This window comes from Leptodactylus fuscus, chromosome 3 (assembly GCF_031893055.1).
Source record: "Leptodactylus fuscus isolate aLepFus1 chromosome 3, aLepFus1.hap2, whole genome shotgun sequence".
NCBI classification, from domain to species: domain Eukaryota; kingdom Metazoa; phylum Chordata; class Amphibia; order Anura; family Leptodactylidae; genus Leptodactylus; species Leptodactylus fuscus.
This window is the reverse complement of record NC_134267.1, coordinates 198015085-198027046: the sequence shown is the minus strand read 5'-3', so window position 1 is coordinate 198027046 and position 11962 is coordinate 198015085. Positions and strand designations below refer to the sequence as shown.

The following is an 11962-nucleotide window of genomic DNA, read 5'->3' as shown; positions in this document are numbered from 1 at the left end:
CTGCACAAGCACCATATGGTAATCAATATTTTCCTATAGAAAAAATAATGTAAAGTAGATTTCTATAACAACGAATCAGAAAACACTGAAGCTTCCTTCCTAGAGTTACTGTAACCATCAAGGTTGTGACCATCCCATTATTTCACCATGAGTAGAAGATGATTCTCCTTAGCATGTACTTTTTCCTTATTTGAGTGTTGGATAACTTGGTGTTCCATAAATTTGTTGTCTCACAACAACCATCACTATGACCCCAACAAAAATAGAGGATATTATTCGCTCAGACTTTTCAAATGATACATAAATACAGTTCTTCTAATATAACAAAAAAAGTTTACTGGGACAATAATTCGGAACATTATGCCTGTATGAATGAAACATACATTAATGGTCAATGTACTGTGTATTAGATAATCAGGCATGATCAATGGTCTTAGCTTCCCTACTTACATTATTGTATACAAAAGCCCACTGCCTGTATATTTGGAGAGTTGGATAACACATTATTGGAAATATTAGGCATAGGTAGAATAATCCCCAAACAGTCCTGAAAGTCCATTTACATGTCCAGAGTTATGATGTAAGCATGGCCTTCTTATCACCAAGATCCTGTCTGTGCAGAGAATAATTCCAAGGACGCCTGTTCTCTGCAAATCCAAACATTTTTCTCAGGGCCACACGCGCCGCCTCCTCCTCTGCAGCATTGACAGTCTCACCCGGGCCTTCTGCGATCAGTTTCTTATCACTGTTGGAAATAAAATATTTTTTTCAATGCAGCTTACAAGTCACAGCACCCCAATGTTAATAAAATGGATTTTTGTGTGTGTGTCAAAGTGGTTTTGCTACAATTTTGTAAAATATATATTTTTTTTCACCCAAATGTACGTTAGTAAGAACTAGGGGACAGATGGAAGGTAGTGTGACTGCAGGATACATACGAGCTGTAGACATAATATAATAGGCAATCATTCAAAGACTTCGCCCACAGGATAGGAGCAAAGACCTAATTCACATGAATGGAAAAAAATGGCTGCACTAAAATTATTGCAATTCTATAGACCTAGCACCAGTGGTCACATTGGTCATGCGGCAACGTTTGCATCCATGTGTCACAATACCACGTGATGCTGAAGCCCAATGATCACCTTCTCTGGCCCTCTGCTAATTATATGATGAAGGTCTGAAAAGATCCCATGGCCTCCCAGCAAATACTCTTGCCCCCCCTCTATTCCACCTTAAACTGCGCTGCTCGCTTAATACACCTCTCCCCCCGATCTTCATCGGCTGCTCCCCTCTGCCAAACCCTTCACTGGTTACTGTTGCCCAGTGAATAGAGTTCAAGTTACTAATTCTAACATACAAAGCCATCCACAACCTGGCCCCTCCATATATCTCCGACCTAATATCCCGCTACCTGCCCACAAGTAACATCAGATTCTCCAAAGACCTCCTTACTCTGCTCTTATCCGCTCCTCACACAACCGTCTCCAAGATTTCTCTCGTGCATCCCCCATACTCTGGAACTCCTTACCACGACACATAAGACTGACCCCCACAATCACAGGCTTCAAGAAGGCCCTGAAGACTCACCTATTCAGGAAGGCCTACAACCTCCAATAACACTATCACCGCACCACCATCTGTACAGTCTCCCCCTCTCCTTCTGTCTCTACCCCCCTTCCCTCATAGATTGTAAGCCCTCGCGGGCAGGGCCCTCTACCCCACTGTGCCAGTCGGTCATTGTTAGTATCATATCTGTTTGTATATTTTGTGTACCGTATGTAAACCCCCAAATGTAAAGCACCATAGAATTAATGTAATAATGTACAGCACCCTGGAATTAATATAATAATGTACAGAACCATGGAATGTAATAATGTATAGCACCATGGAATTAATGTAATAATGTACAGGACCATGGAATTAATGTAATAATGTACAGGACCATGGAATTAATGTAATAATGTATTGGACCATGGAATTAATGTAATGTACAGCACTATGGAATTAATGTAATAATGTACAGGACCATGGAATTAATGGTGCTATATAAATAAACAATAATAGTAATCCCAGACTATAACAGAAATTTCCGTTTGGCCTTGTCTGGTCCAAAAGAAACCATAGGGTGACCCTTGCGAGACAAATCTGATGGGATTCACCCAACATATAGTCATACAAAAAGGGGGGGGGGGAACCTGTTGGACAGACCCAATATAGGGCATAGAAACATTCACATGTCTGTTTATATTTATTAAGACATACAGAAAAAAGAAATAACGGCAAGCACTATTTTTTTGTCTTTACTCTTGCTGTCCTTGTCTAACAGATAGATTGCTAGGTGATGCTGAAAGCTAAAGATTGATAGCATCCTTTTTGTTTCTTACTTCTTTTGGAGAAAACTTGGTGATCTTCAGTAGTTGATACCTTTTTAATGGCTAACTCATAATGATGACAAATGGCTAACGTTTCGAAGCGCAAAGGCTCCTTTGTCAAAGCAAATTTAAAAACATTTTTGAAGGATGTATATATATATATATATATATATATATATATATATATACACACACAGAGCAGGCACAATGGGTGTTAGATTTCAGGAGGAGAGGGGGGGGTTGTTAGTAGTTGGTGAGACAATGTAAGCAATTGGTGGAGACATTTGGTAGAGACAATGTGGTAATTGGTAGAGACAATGTAAACACTTACAGGTCCTTATCAGATCACACGCTACTGTAAAAAGACATGAACCCCTGTGATGCATTAATCCCACACTCTAGTGTCTGAAACAGTGTCATGAATTTATATTCATGTATGCGCCTTTCTCTCTTAGATCTGAAATTCCCTCTCAAAATCAGAATTTTCATGTCATTGGTGATGTTGTGGTCCCCCCTGCAAAAATGTTTTGACACGGGAAGGTCAGATCTTTGTTCTTTAATAGTATGGCGATGTGAGTTCATGCGCAGTCTAAGCTGCTGTCCGGTCTCTCCAACATACAGATTTTCAGTGGAGCATTTGGTACACATAATTAAATACACTACATTGGGTGTGCTGCAGGTGAAGGTACCTGGAATGTTATATTCCTTGTTCGAGTTAGGTATCTCTATCCTGTCCGTGGTCAGTATGTGGGGGCAGGTTTTGCACCTCTTATTTCCACATGGAAATGTTCCTGCATTGGTTGGGGATGATAAAGGGCTACTGACCAACATATTCCTGAGGTTTGGTGGCTGTCTATAGCACAGGAGAGGGGGGTCCGGAAATATGGATGTTAGACGGTTGTCTTTTTGTAGTAGTGGATGTAATTTGCGTGTGATACCTCTTAGCGTCTCCAGGTGCGGGTTATAAGTGACAACCAGGGGCACTCGGTTGTTCTCCTGTTTGGTATTGTATCTTAATAACTCCGATCTTGGTATTCTGGTGGCTCTGGTGATTTGGTTATCAATCGTTCTTGGATGGTAACCCTGCCTCCAGAATGTGTCTCTGAGGACTCCGAGGTGTTCTTCTCTATCTGCAGGGTTAGAGCATATGCGATGGTATCTGATGGCCTGGCTGTATACAATAGAGTTCTTTATGTGTTTCGGATGAAAGCTGTCCCATCTTAGGTAGGTCGGGCGGTCAATTGGTTTCCGATACAGTGATGTCTCAATTTTGTTGTCCTGTATCTTGATGACTGTGTCTAGGAAGTTTATTTCCGAGAACGAGTGATTGCGCGTCAGGTTGATAGTGGGATGGAATTGGTTGAATAGTTCATGGAAGGTTTTCAGCTGTTGTTCAGACCCAGTCCAAATGATTAGGATATCGTCAATGAATCGATAGTAGGCCAGAGGCCTGGTGGTGAAGGTGGATAGGAAGTCACTCTCAAGCTTGGCCATGAAGAGATTAGCGTACTGTGGCGCCATTTTGCTCCCCATTGCGGTGCCAGTCTGCTGTAGATAGATACAGTCCCCAAAAGAAAAGTAATTGTGGGTGAGGATGAATTTCGTGAGTTTCACCACTGATTCAGCGTTCATACCTCGCTTTTCCATGAAAAACTGGCAGGCATTTACACCGTCCTGGTGTGGGATGTTGGAGTACAGGGATTCTACATCCATGGTGGCCAGAATGGTTCCATCTGGAAGGGGACCTATAGTGGATAGTTTATTTAATAGGTCTGTGGTGTCCTGAAGGTAGCTGGCTGTATCCTTCACTAAGGGTTTCAGAGTGCCCTCCACCCATCCAGAGATCTGTTCAGTGAGAGTCCCAACACATGAAATGATCGGTCTCCCTGGGTTCCCAGGTTTCCAGGTTTACTGGATACAAATAAAGCCCTGCCGTCTAACATCAGCGCCCAGGAAAGAAGGGCTATAAAATCTCTGAGAAATAATAACGACATCATCATTAAACCAGCGGACAAGGGTGGCGCTATAGTCATGATGAACACATCAGACTACATACAGGAGGCACACAGACAGCTGAATGACACGCACTACTACTCTAAATTAGATTCAGACCCCACAGTGGAATACTCTAAAAAACTGAAAAAAGTTATCTCTGGCCTAACTGATGGAGCCAAAGGCCTAAGCAGCCTCATACCAACAAGCCCAAGAATGGGAACTTTTTATATGCTCCCTAAACTACACAAACCTGGGAACCCAGGGAGACCGATCATTTCATGTGTGGGGACACTCACTGAACAGATCTCTGGATGGGTGGAGGGCACTCTGAAACCCTTAGTGAAAGATACAGCCAGCTACCTTCAGGACACCACAGACCTATTAAATAAACTAGCCACTATAGGTCCCCTTCCAGATGGAACCATCCTGGCCACCATGGATGTAGAATCCCTGTACTCCAACATCCCACACCAGGACGGTATAAACGCCTGCCAGTTTTTCATGGAAAAGCGAGGTATGAACGCTGAATCAGTGGTGAAACTCACGAAATTCATCCTCACCCACAATTACTTTTCTTTTGGGGACTGTATCTATCTACAGCAGACTGGCACCGCAATGGGGAGCAAAATGGCGCCACAGTATGCTAATCTCTTCATGGCCAAGCTTGAGAGTGACTTCCTATCCACCTGCACCATTAGGCCTCTGGCCTACTACCGATTCATTGATGATATCCTAATCATTTGGACTGGGTCTGAACAACAGCTGAAAACCTTCCATGAACTATTCAACCAATTCCATCCCACTATCAACCTGACGCTCAATTACTCGTTCTCGGAAATAAACTTCCTAGACACAGTCATCAAGATACAGGACAACAAAATTGAGACATCACTGTATCGGAAGCCGATTGACCGCCCGACCTACCTAAGATGGGATAGCTTTCATTCGAAACACATAAAGAACTCCATTGTATACAGCCAGGCCATCAGATACCATCGCATATGCTCTAACCCTGCAGATAGAGAAGAACACCTCGGAGTCCTCAGAGACACATTCTGGAGGCAGGGTTACCATCCAAGAACGATTGATAACCAAATCACCAGAGCCACCAGAATACCAAGATCGGAGTTATTAAGATACAATACCAAACAGGAGAACAACAGAGTGCCCCTGGTTGTCACTTATAACCCGCACCTGGAGACGCTGAGAGGTATCACACGCAAATTACATCCACTACTACAAAAAGACAACCGTCTAACATCCATATTTCCGGACCCCCCTCTCCTGTGCTATAGACAGCCACCAAACCTCAGGAATATGTTGGTCAGTAGCCCTTTATCATCCCCAACCAACGCAGGAACATTTCCATGTGGAAATAAGAGGTGCAAAACCTGCCCCCACATACTGACCACTGACAGGATAGAGATACCTAACTCGAACAAGGAATATAACATTCCAGGTACCTTCACCTGCAGCACCTCCAATGTAGTGTATTTAATTATGTGTACCAAATGCTCCACTGAAAATCTGTATGTTGGAGAGACCGGACAGCAGCTTAGACTGCGCATGAACTCACATCGCCATACTATTAAAGAACAAAGATCTGACCTTCCCGTGTCAAAACATTTTTGCAGGGGGGACCACAACATCACCAATGACATGAAAATTCTGATTTTGAGAGGGAATTTCAGATCTAAGAGAGAAAGGCGCATACATGAATATAAATTCATGACACTGTTTCAGACACTAGAGTGTGGGCTTAATGCATCACAGGGGTTCATGTCTTTTTACAGTAGCGTGTGATCTGATAAGGACCTGTAAGTGTTTACATTGTCTCCACCAATTACCACATTGTCTCTACCAAATGTCTCCACCAATTGCTTACATTGTCTCACCAACTACTAACAACCCCCCCCTCTCCTCCTGAAATCTAACACCCATTGTGCCTGCTCTGTATATACAGTCCTATGAAAAAGTTTGGGCACCCCTATTAATCTTAATCATTTTTTGTTCTAAATATTTTGGTGTTTGCAACAGCCATTTCAGTTTGATATATCTAATAACTGATGGACACAGTAATATTTCAGGATTGAAATGAGGTTTATTGTACTAACAGAAAATGTGCAATATGCATTAAACCAAAATTTGACCAGTGCGAAAGTATGGGCACCCTTATCATTTTATTGATTTGAATTCCCCTAACTACTTTTTACTGACTTACTGAAGCACAAAATTGGTTTTGTAACCTCAGTGAGCTTTGACCTTCATAACCAGATGTATCCAATCATAAGAAAAGGTATTTAAGGTGGCCAATTGCAAGTTGTTCTCCTATTTGAATCTCCTCTGAAGAGTGGCATCATGGGCTACTCAAAACAACTCTCAAATGATCTGAAAACAAAGATTGTTCAACATAGTTGTTCAGGGGAAGGATACAAAACGTTGTCTCAGAGATTTAACCTGTCAGTTTCCACTGTGAGGAACATAGTAAGGAAATGGAAGACCACAGGGACAGTTCTTGTTAAGCCCAGAAGTGGCAGGCCAAGAAAAATATCAGAAAGGCAGAGAAGAAGAATGGTGAGAACAGTCAAGGACAAGCCACAGACCACCTCCAAAGAGCTGCAGCATCATCTTGCTGCAGATGGTGTCACTGTGCATCGGTCAACAATACAGCGCACTTTGCACAAATAGAAGCTGTATGGGAGAGTGATGAGAAAGAAGCCGTTTCTGCACGTACGCCACAAATAGAGTTGCCTGAGGTATGAAAAAGCACATTTGGACAAGGCAGCTTCATTTTGGAAACAAAAATTGAGTTGTTTGGTTATAAAAAAAAGGCGTTATGCATGGCGTCCAAAAAGAAACAGCATTCCAAGAAAAACACATGCTACCCACTGTAAAATTTGGTGGAGGTTCCATCATGCTTTGGGGCTGTGTGGCCAATGCCGGCACCGGGAATCTTGTTAAAGTTGAGGGTCGCATGGATTCCACTCAGTATCAGCAGATTCTTGAGAATAATGTTCAAGAATCAGTGACGAAGTTGAAGTTACGCCGGGGATGGATATTTCAGCAAGACAATGATCCAAAACACCGCTCCAAATCCTCAGGCATTCATGCAGAGGAACAATTACAATGTTCTGGAATGGCCATCCCAGTCCCCAGACCTGAATATCATTGAACATCTGTGGGATGATTTGAAGCGGGCTGTCCATGCTCGGCGACCATCTAACTTAACTGAACTTGAATTGTTTGTCCAAAATACCTTTATCCAGGATCCAGGAACTGATTAAAATCTACAGGAAGCGACTAGAGGCTGTTATCTTTGCAAAAGGAGGATCTACTAAATATTAATGTCACTTTTCTGTTGAGGTGCCCATACTTTTGCACCGGTCAAATTTTGGTTTAATGCATATTGCACATTTTCTGTTAGTACAATAAACCTCATTTCAATCCTGAAATATTACTGTGTCCATCAGTTATTAGATATATCAAACTGAAATGGCTGTTGCAAACACCAAAATATTTAGAACAAAAAATGATTAAGATTAATAGGGGTGCCCAAACTTTTTCATAGGACTGTATATATATATATATATATATGCATCCTTCAAAAATGTTTTTAAATTTGCTTTGACAAAGGAGCCTTTGCGCTTCGAAACGTTAGCCATTTGTCATCATTATGAGTTAGCCATTAAAAAGGTATCAACTACTGAAGATCACCAAGTTTTCATGTTTTTTTTATATTTCCAACCCACTGGCTAACACGGTACAACAACAAACATTTTCTTTTGGAGAGTGATAGAAGAGAATACACTTTTTATTGCATATTAGATTGGATGCCTTATGGAGCAAGGAGTCAATTTCATGGAGATTTTTGCATCTATGCATCTCCATGGGACACAAGTTTGCATTCAACATTGCGCATATTTCACCTACAATGAAGTAGAATAAATCATATATGGTCCTTACCAGTATAGTCCTACAAAGTATACAGGTAACACAGTGGTGGCTCCAGACTGTCTCGTGATTCTGGGCTCAGGGAGGGGAACATTTCTATGAGACAACTGCTCAACAAGTAAGGACATTGGGTCAGTTACAGTCCAGAAGTCAAATAAGTCCTTCCCGATCATTTGAGTAATTACGAAATCCTGAAAGGTGGAAATAAAAAAAATGTTATAAAATATTCAGAAGCCAAGACTGGACTCACTAGCAACAGGAAACAAACTGATACCTGGAGGAAGCGCCCTGTTCTTTCAGAGCCTGAACTTTCCAAGAGAGCACCAATGACTGCAAAGAAGGTCTTGTGTAAGGTGTCAGGAGACAAGGGGCACTCCGAGCTCAAAGTTAGATCTTCTACAGAAAGATTTTGAGCTACATGACATATAACCTGCTGGCTAGTGAGATAGTCAACCAGGGCCTTCAGGCCAGCACCAGGCAGATTTGGAAAAGCCTGCTGCAGAGTACTGGTGAGATATGACACAGTGAATTCTGAACCCTCTTCTGCAAGCTTCTGGTTGTCCTGTAGATTTAGAGCAGCAGTTTCATACTCCAAACTCAGCTCCCGCCGCCTGCTCTCCTCCTGCACCACATAGGAGCGGTTCACAAATGCAGTCTTTAGGAGCTCAGTGGAGAAGGTTTCATTCAGACGATTGGAGAATGCTACAATCTCCGCATGGTAGTCAAAGTTTGGCTGCTGAGACCTGCAGAGGTAGAAGACATAAGCATCTCAGTTACATCAGATGGTATAAGCTTTGTCCCTGGCAGGAGTTCAGTAGAGGACAAGTAATCTAGATATACTATATGGGTGCCACTGATCCGGATTTGCAGCGATGGTGGTGGTGAGGCTGAGTACCATTAGCACTGTCCTAAAAATGGCCCCGGCTAGGTCCACCAGAATAGAAAACTCTTTTTGTCAGCAGCTTTTGCCATAAGAGGTGGTACTGAGCAAGCAGACTGTCTCCCATGACAGGGTCAGCAATCTTCTGCACACCCGTTGTTGTGAAACTACAACTCCCAGTTTACTCAATTCACTTCAATGGAAGCTCCAAGAACATAAGAGCAAGTATGAATGCCGGTAGTTGTAGTTGCTTAACAGCCGTGGTGCCAAAGGCGGTGGACCCTTGTATGACATCCAAATGCCAGGCAGACTGTCACATCTTAGCTGTCTAACACCCATTACTAGGCAGTAGTGCTGCTATATTACTTTACAGACATGCACTTGTCTACAAAATCCTGCTGAGGGATATTAAACATATATATATTTTTTTATTCTTATGCAATAACTTTTTCTAGTCACCTGGCGGTCACAAACTGTCACACTGTCACTATAATCAAATCCATAGCAGAAGAAGTCTGACGTCATATAGGCATCACTGTAAACCTGTAATCCTGTCACTATGATTGTCAATCACAATACAGAGCAGGTAGAACGCTACTGGAGTGCCTGCCAAATACATTCCCTCACATAGTGTAGTGACGTCAGAATTATTAGCTCCATATACACAACACTTGGGGTCAGGGAGACTGGGGCGCACACGTGTGACATTTTGGTGACATCCCACCAGCTCTGGAATGGAGAATATAGCAATGACTGTGTGACAATTCATGATGGCAAGACTGCCAAATAATTGGAAGTTAGAATTTGCACAGTAGCATACCCTTAGGTAGCATAGCAACTCATAGCCTAGTGGTGGGGGTTTAATAACTAAAATCCATGTGACAGGGTGCTTTAGGGCAGCAATCTGGGAAAGCAGTGACCACCAAAGTTGTTCCAAGTAGGTTCTCCTTGTTATGGTGTGGATCCATGGTGGTGACACACATGAAGTAGGTAATCATTCCGGGGCCAGTAGGAGGTTTTCTGCTGCAAAATCTACATCATGAACCTAACCTTCAATCAGCAGCAGTGGTGAAAACACTGGAGCTGAGGCAGCGCCATCTACTGGATTTACGCCACTCTAGGGAAAATCTACTTCTAAGGGTCAGTTCACACAAAGCGGATTTTGAGGCGGAATCTGCCTCAAAATCCACCTGAAAAAAAACACCTCCCAATCATTTTAATGGGAGTCAGTAGCAGTTTTTTTCCGCTAGCGGAAAAAAAAAAAAGTGACATGACCTAGCTTCAGGTGGATTCCGCCCTATTGAAGTCAATGGGAGGAGGAAAAAAAGTGACACTTTTTTTGGCACAGTTTTTGCCGTGGTTTTTTCAAAAACTGTCTATACGTCTATACAACGTGCTAGAGCAAAAAAAAAAAAAAAAAGTCAAAAAATGTATCATACCAAAAATCACATAAAAAAAAAAAGTTTCCTAATTCCTGATGCAGATTTTTTTCAGCTTGCAAAAAACTGCGTGAACTGACCCTAATTAGGGGGTGTTCACATTACTACTAAATCTTGTAACAGACAGTCACTAGTAGTAGTGTGAATGCTCCCTTAATGTGCTGATATATAAAGTACAAGAGCAGATAAACCACGTGACACTGCCCTAGGACAATGACAGGACTTGTATACAGATAGGGCGCTAGGCTATATATGCTGCACCATGCGTGAGATCAATGGGAAGAGCTGACAGCTACACAGCGGGGGATATCTCACCTTGGCACCGGCTTGGGAGGACCCTCCAGCGCCGCCTTCTTCTCCAGGTACCGGAGATAAGGCCGCAGCCAGCGCTTCTTCCCCCGCACCGGCTGACATCGCAGCCCCGTAGCCGCCATAGAGCGGAGCCCCAGCAGCAGCAAGGACATGGTACAAGGAGGTTACTGGAGACTGCGCTGCTGCACACGGGACCTTGTGAATGCGGACGGGGGAGCGGAGCAACCAGCACACACTTCCCCTCAGAAAATGAATTGCTGTACAATAGTTCCGGCCAGTGAATTTTACTATTGTGAAGACTTTCCTATCTCCTGTGAGTGCGGGTAGACCGGCAGCTCTGTATAAGCAGCACAAGAAGTGAAATATCAAAACATAAGCCCAGAATCAACCCTGCTCATATAAAATACATGCAATGTGGTACACTAGGGGAAGCAGGGCCACTCCATTCACCGCCAAAGTCACCGTGTACATAATATATATATATATATATATATATATATATATATATATATAAATTTTTTTGCCATGTATCTTCAAATCTATGCCTAAAAAGTGGTCTATGTACTAGGGCTGCAAGGCGACTAAGGCAGGGTTCACATCTGCGCCTGGGTCTCTGTCACAGAAAAAAGTCCTGCACATAGAACTTATAGGGCAAGTTCACACAGCGAAAAACCTTTTCCACCGTGTGGGTTTTTCACACGGCTAGCCACGGCAGGATACCGATGCCTGATGACTGGGCCTAAACAGGAGGGTTTCTCGAGCCACATGAAGAAAGGGCATGCCACTTTTTTTCCCGCCAGCTGAAAAAAAAAAAATCACTAGCGGAAAAAAAAATGCACTGAAATGAATGGGGGACGTTTTTGCAGGTGGATTTTGAGGTGTCTTCCGCGTCAAAATATGCTTGCAAAAAAACTCCATGTGAACATATTCTTACTCCACCGCTTTCAGTTGCTGCAGACTTTTGGCAAGTGCGATGTCGCGATAACTTGCAGGTTCCAACGTAAGCACAT

General features: G+C 42.8%; 1 protein-coding gene across 1 annotated transcript; it reads right to left on the bottom strand.

Moving 5' to 3' along the window:
- Nucleotides 1-310: 310 nt before the first annotated feature.
- Nucleotides 311-11161, bottom strand: MRPL44 (mitochondrial ribosomal protein L44). Its single transcript, XM_075266779.1, has 4 exons — nucleotides 10956-11161; nucleotides 8596-9064; nucleotides 8334-8512; nucleotides 311-745 (listed from the first exon to the last, which is right to left on the bottom strand). Exons 1-4 carry the CDS (start codon nucleotides 11102-11104, stop codon nucleotides 574-576), a joined length of 969 nt encoding a protein of 322 aa, XP_075122880.1. The 5' UTR covers nucleotides 11105-11161; the 3' UTR covers nucleotides 311-573.
- Nucleotides 11162-11962: the final 801 nt, after the last annotated feature.

Coding starts and splice junctions, on each gene's coding strand:
- MRPL44 (XM_075266779.1), bottom strand. CDS start 11,104: ATGTCCTTGCTGCTGCTGGGGCTCCGCTCTATGGCGGCTACGGGGCTG. Junction 8,513..8,595: donor GAACAGGGCGCTTCCTCCAG/GTATCAGTTTGT, acceptor TCCACCTTTCAG/GATTTCGTAATTACTCAAAT. Junction 746..8,333: donor TACTTTGTAGGACTATACTG/GTAAGGACCATA, acceptor TATTTCCAACAG/TGATAAGAAACTGATCGCAG.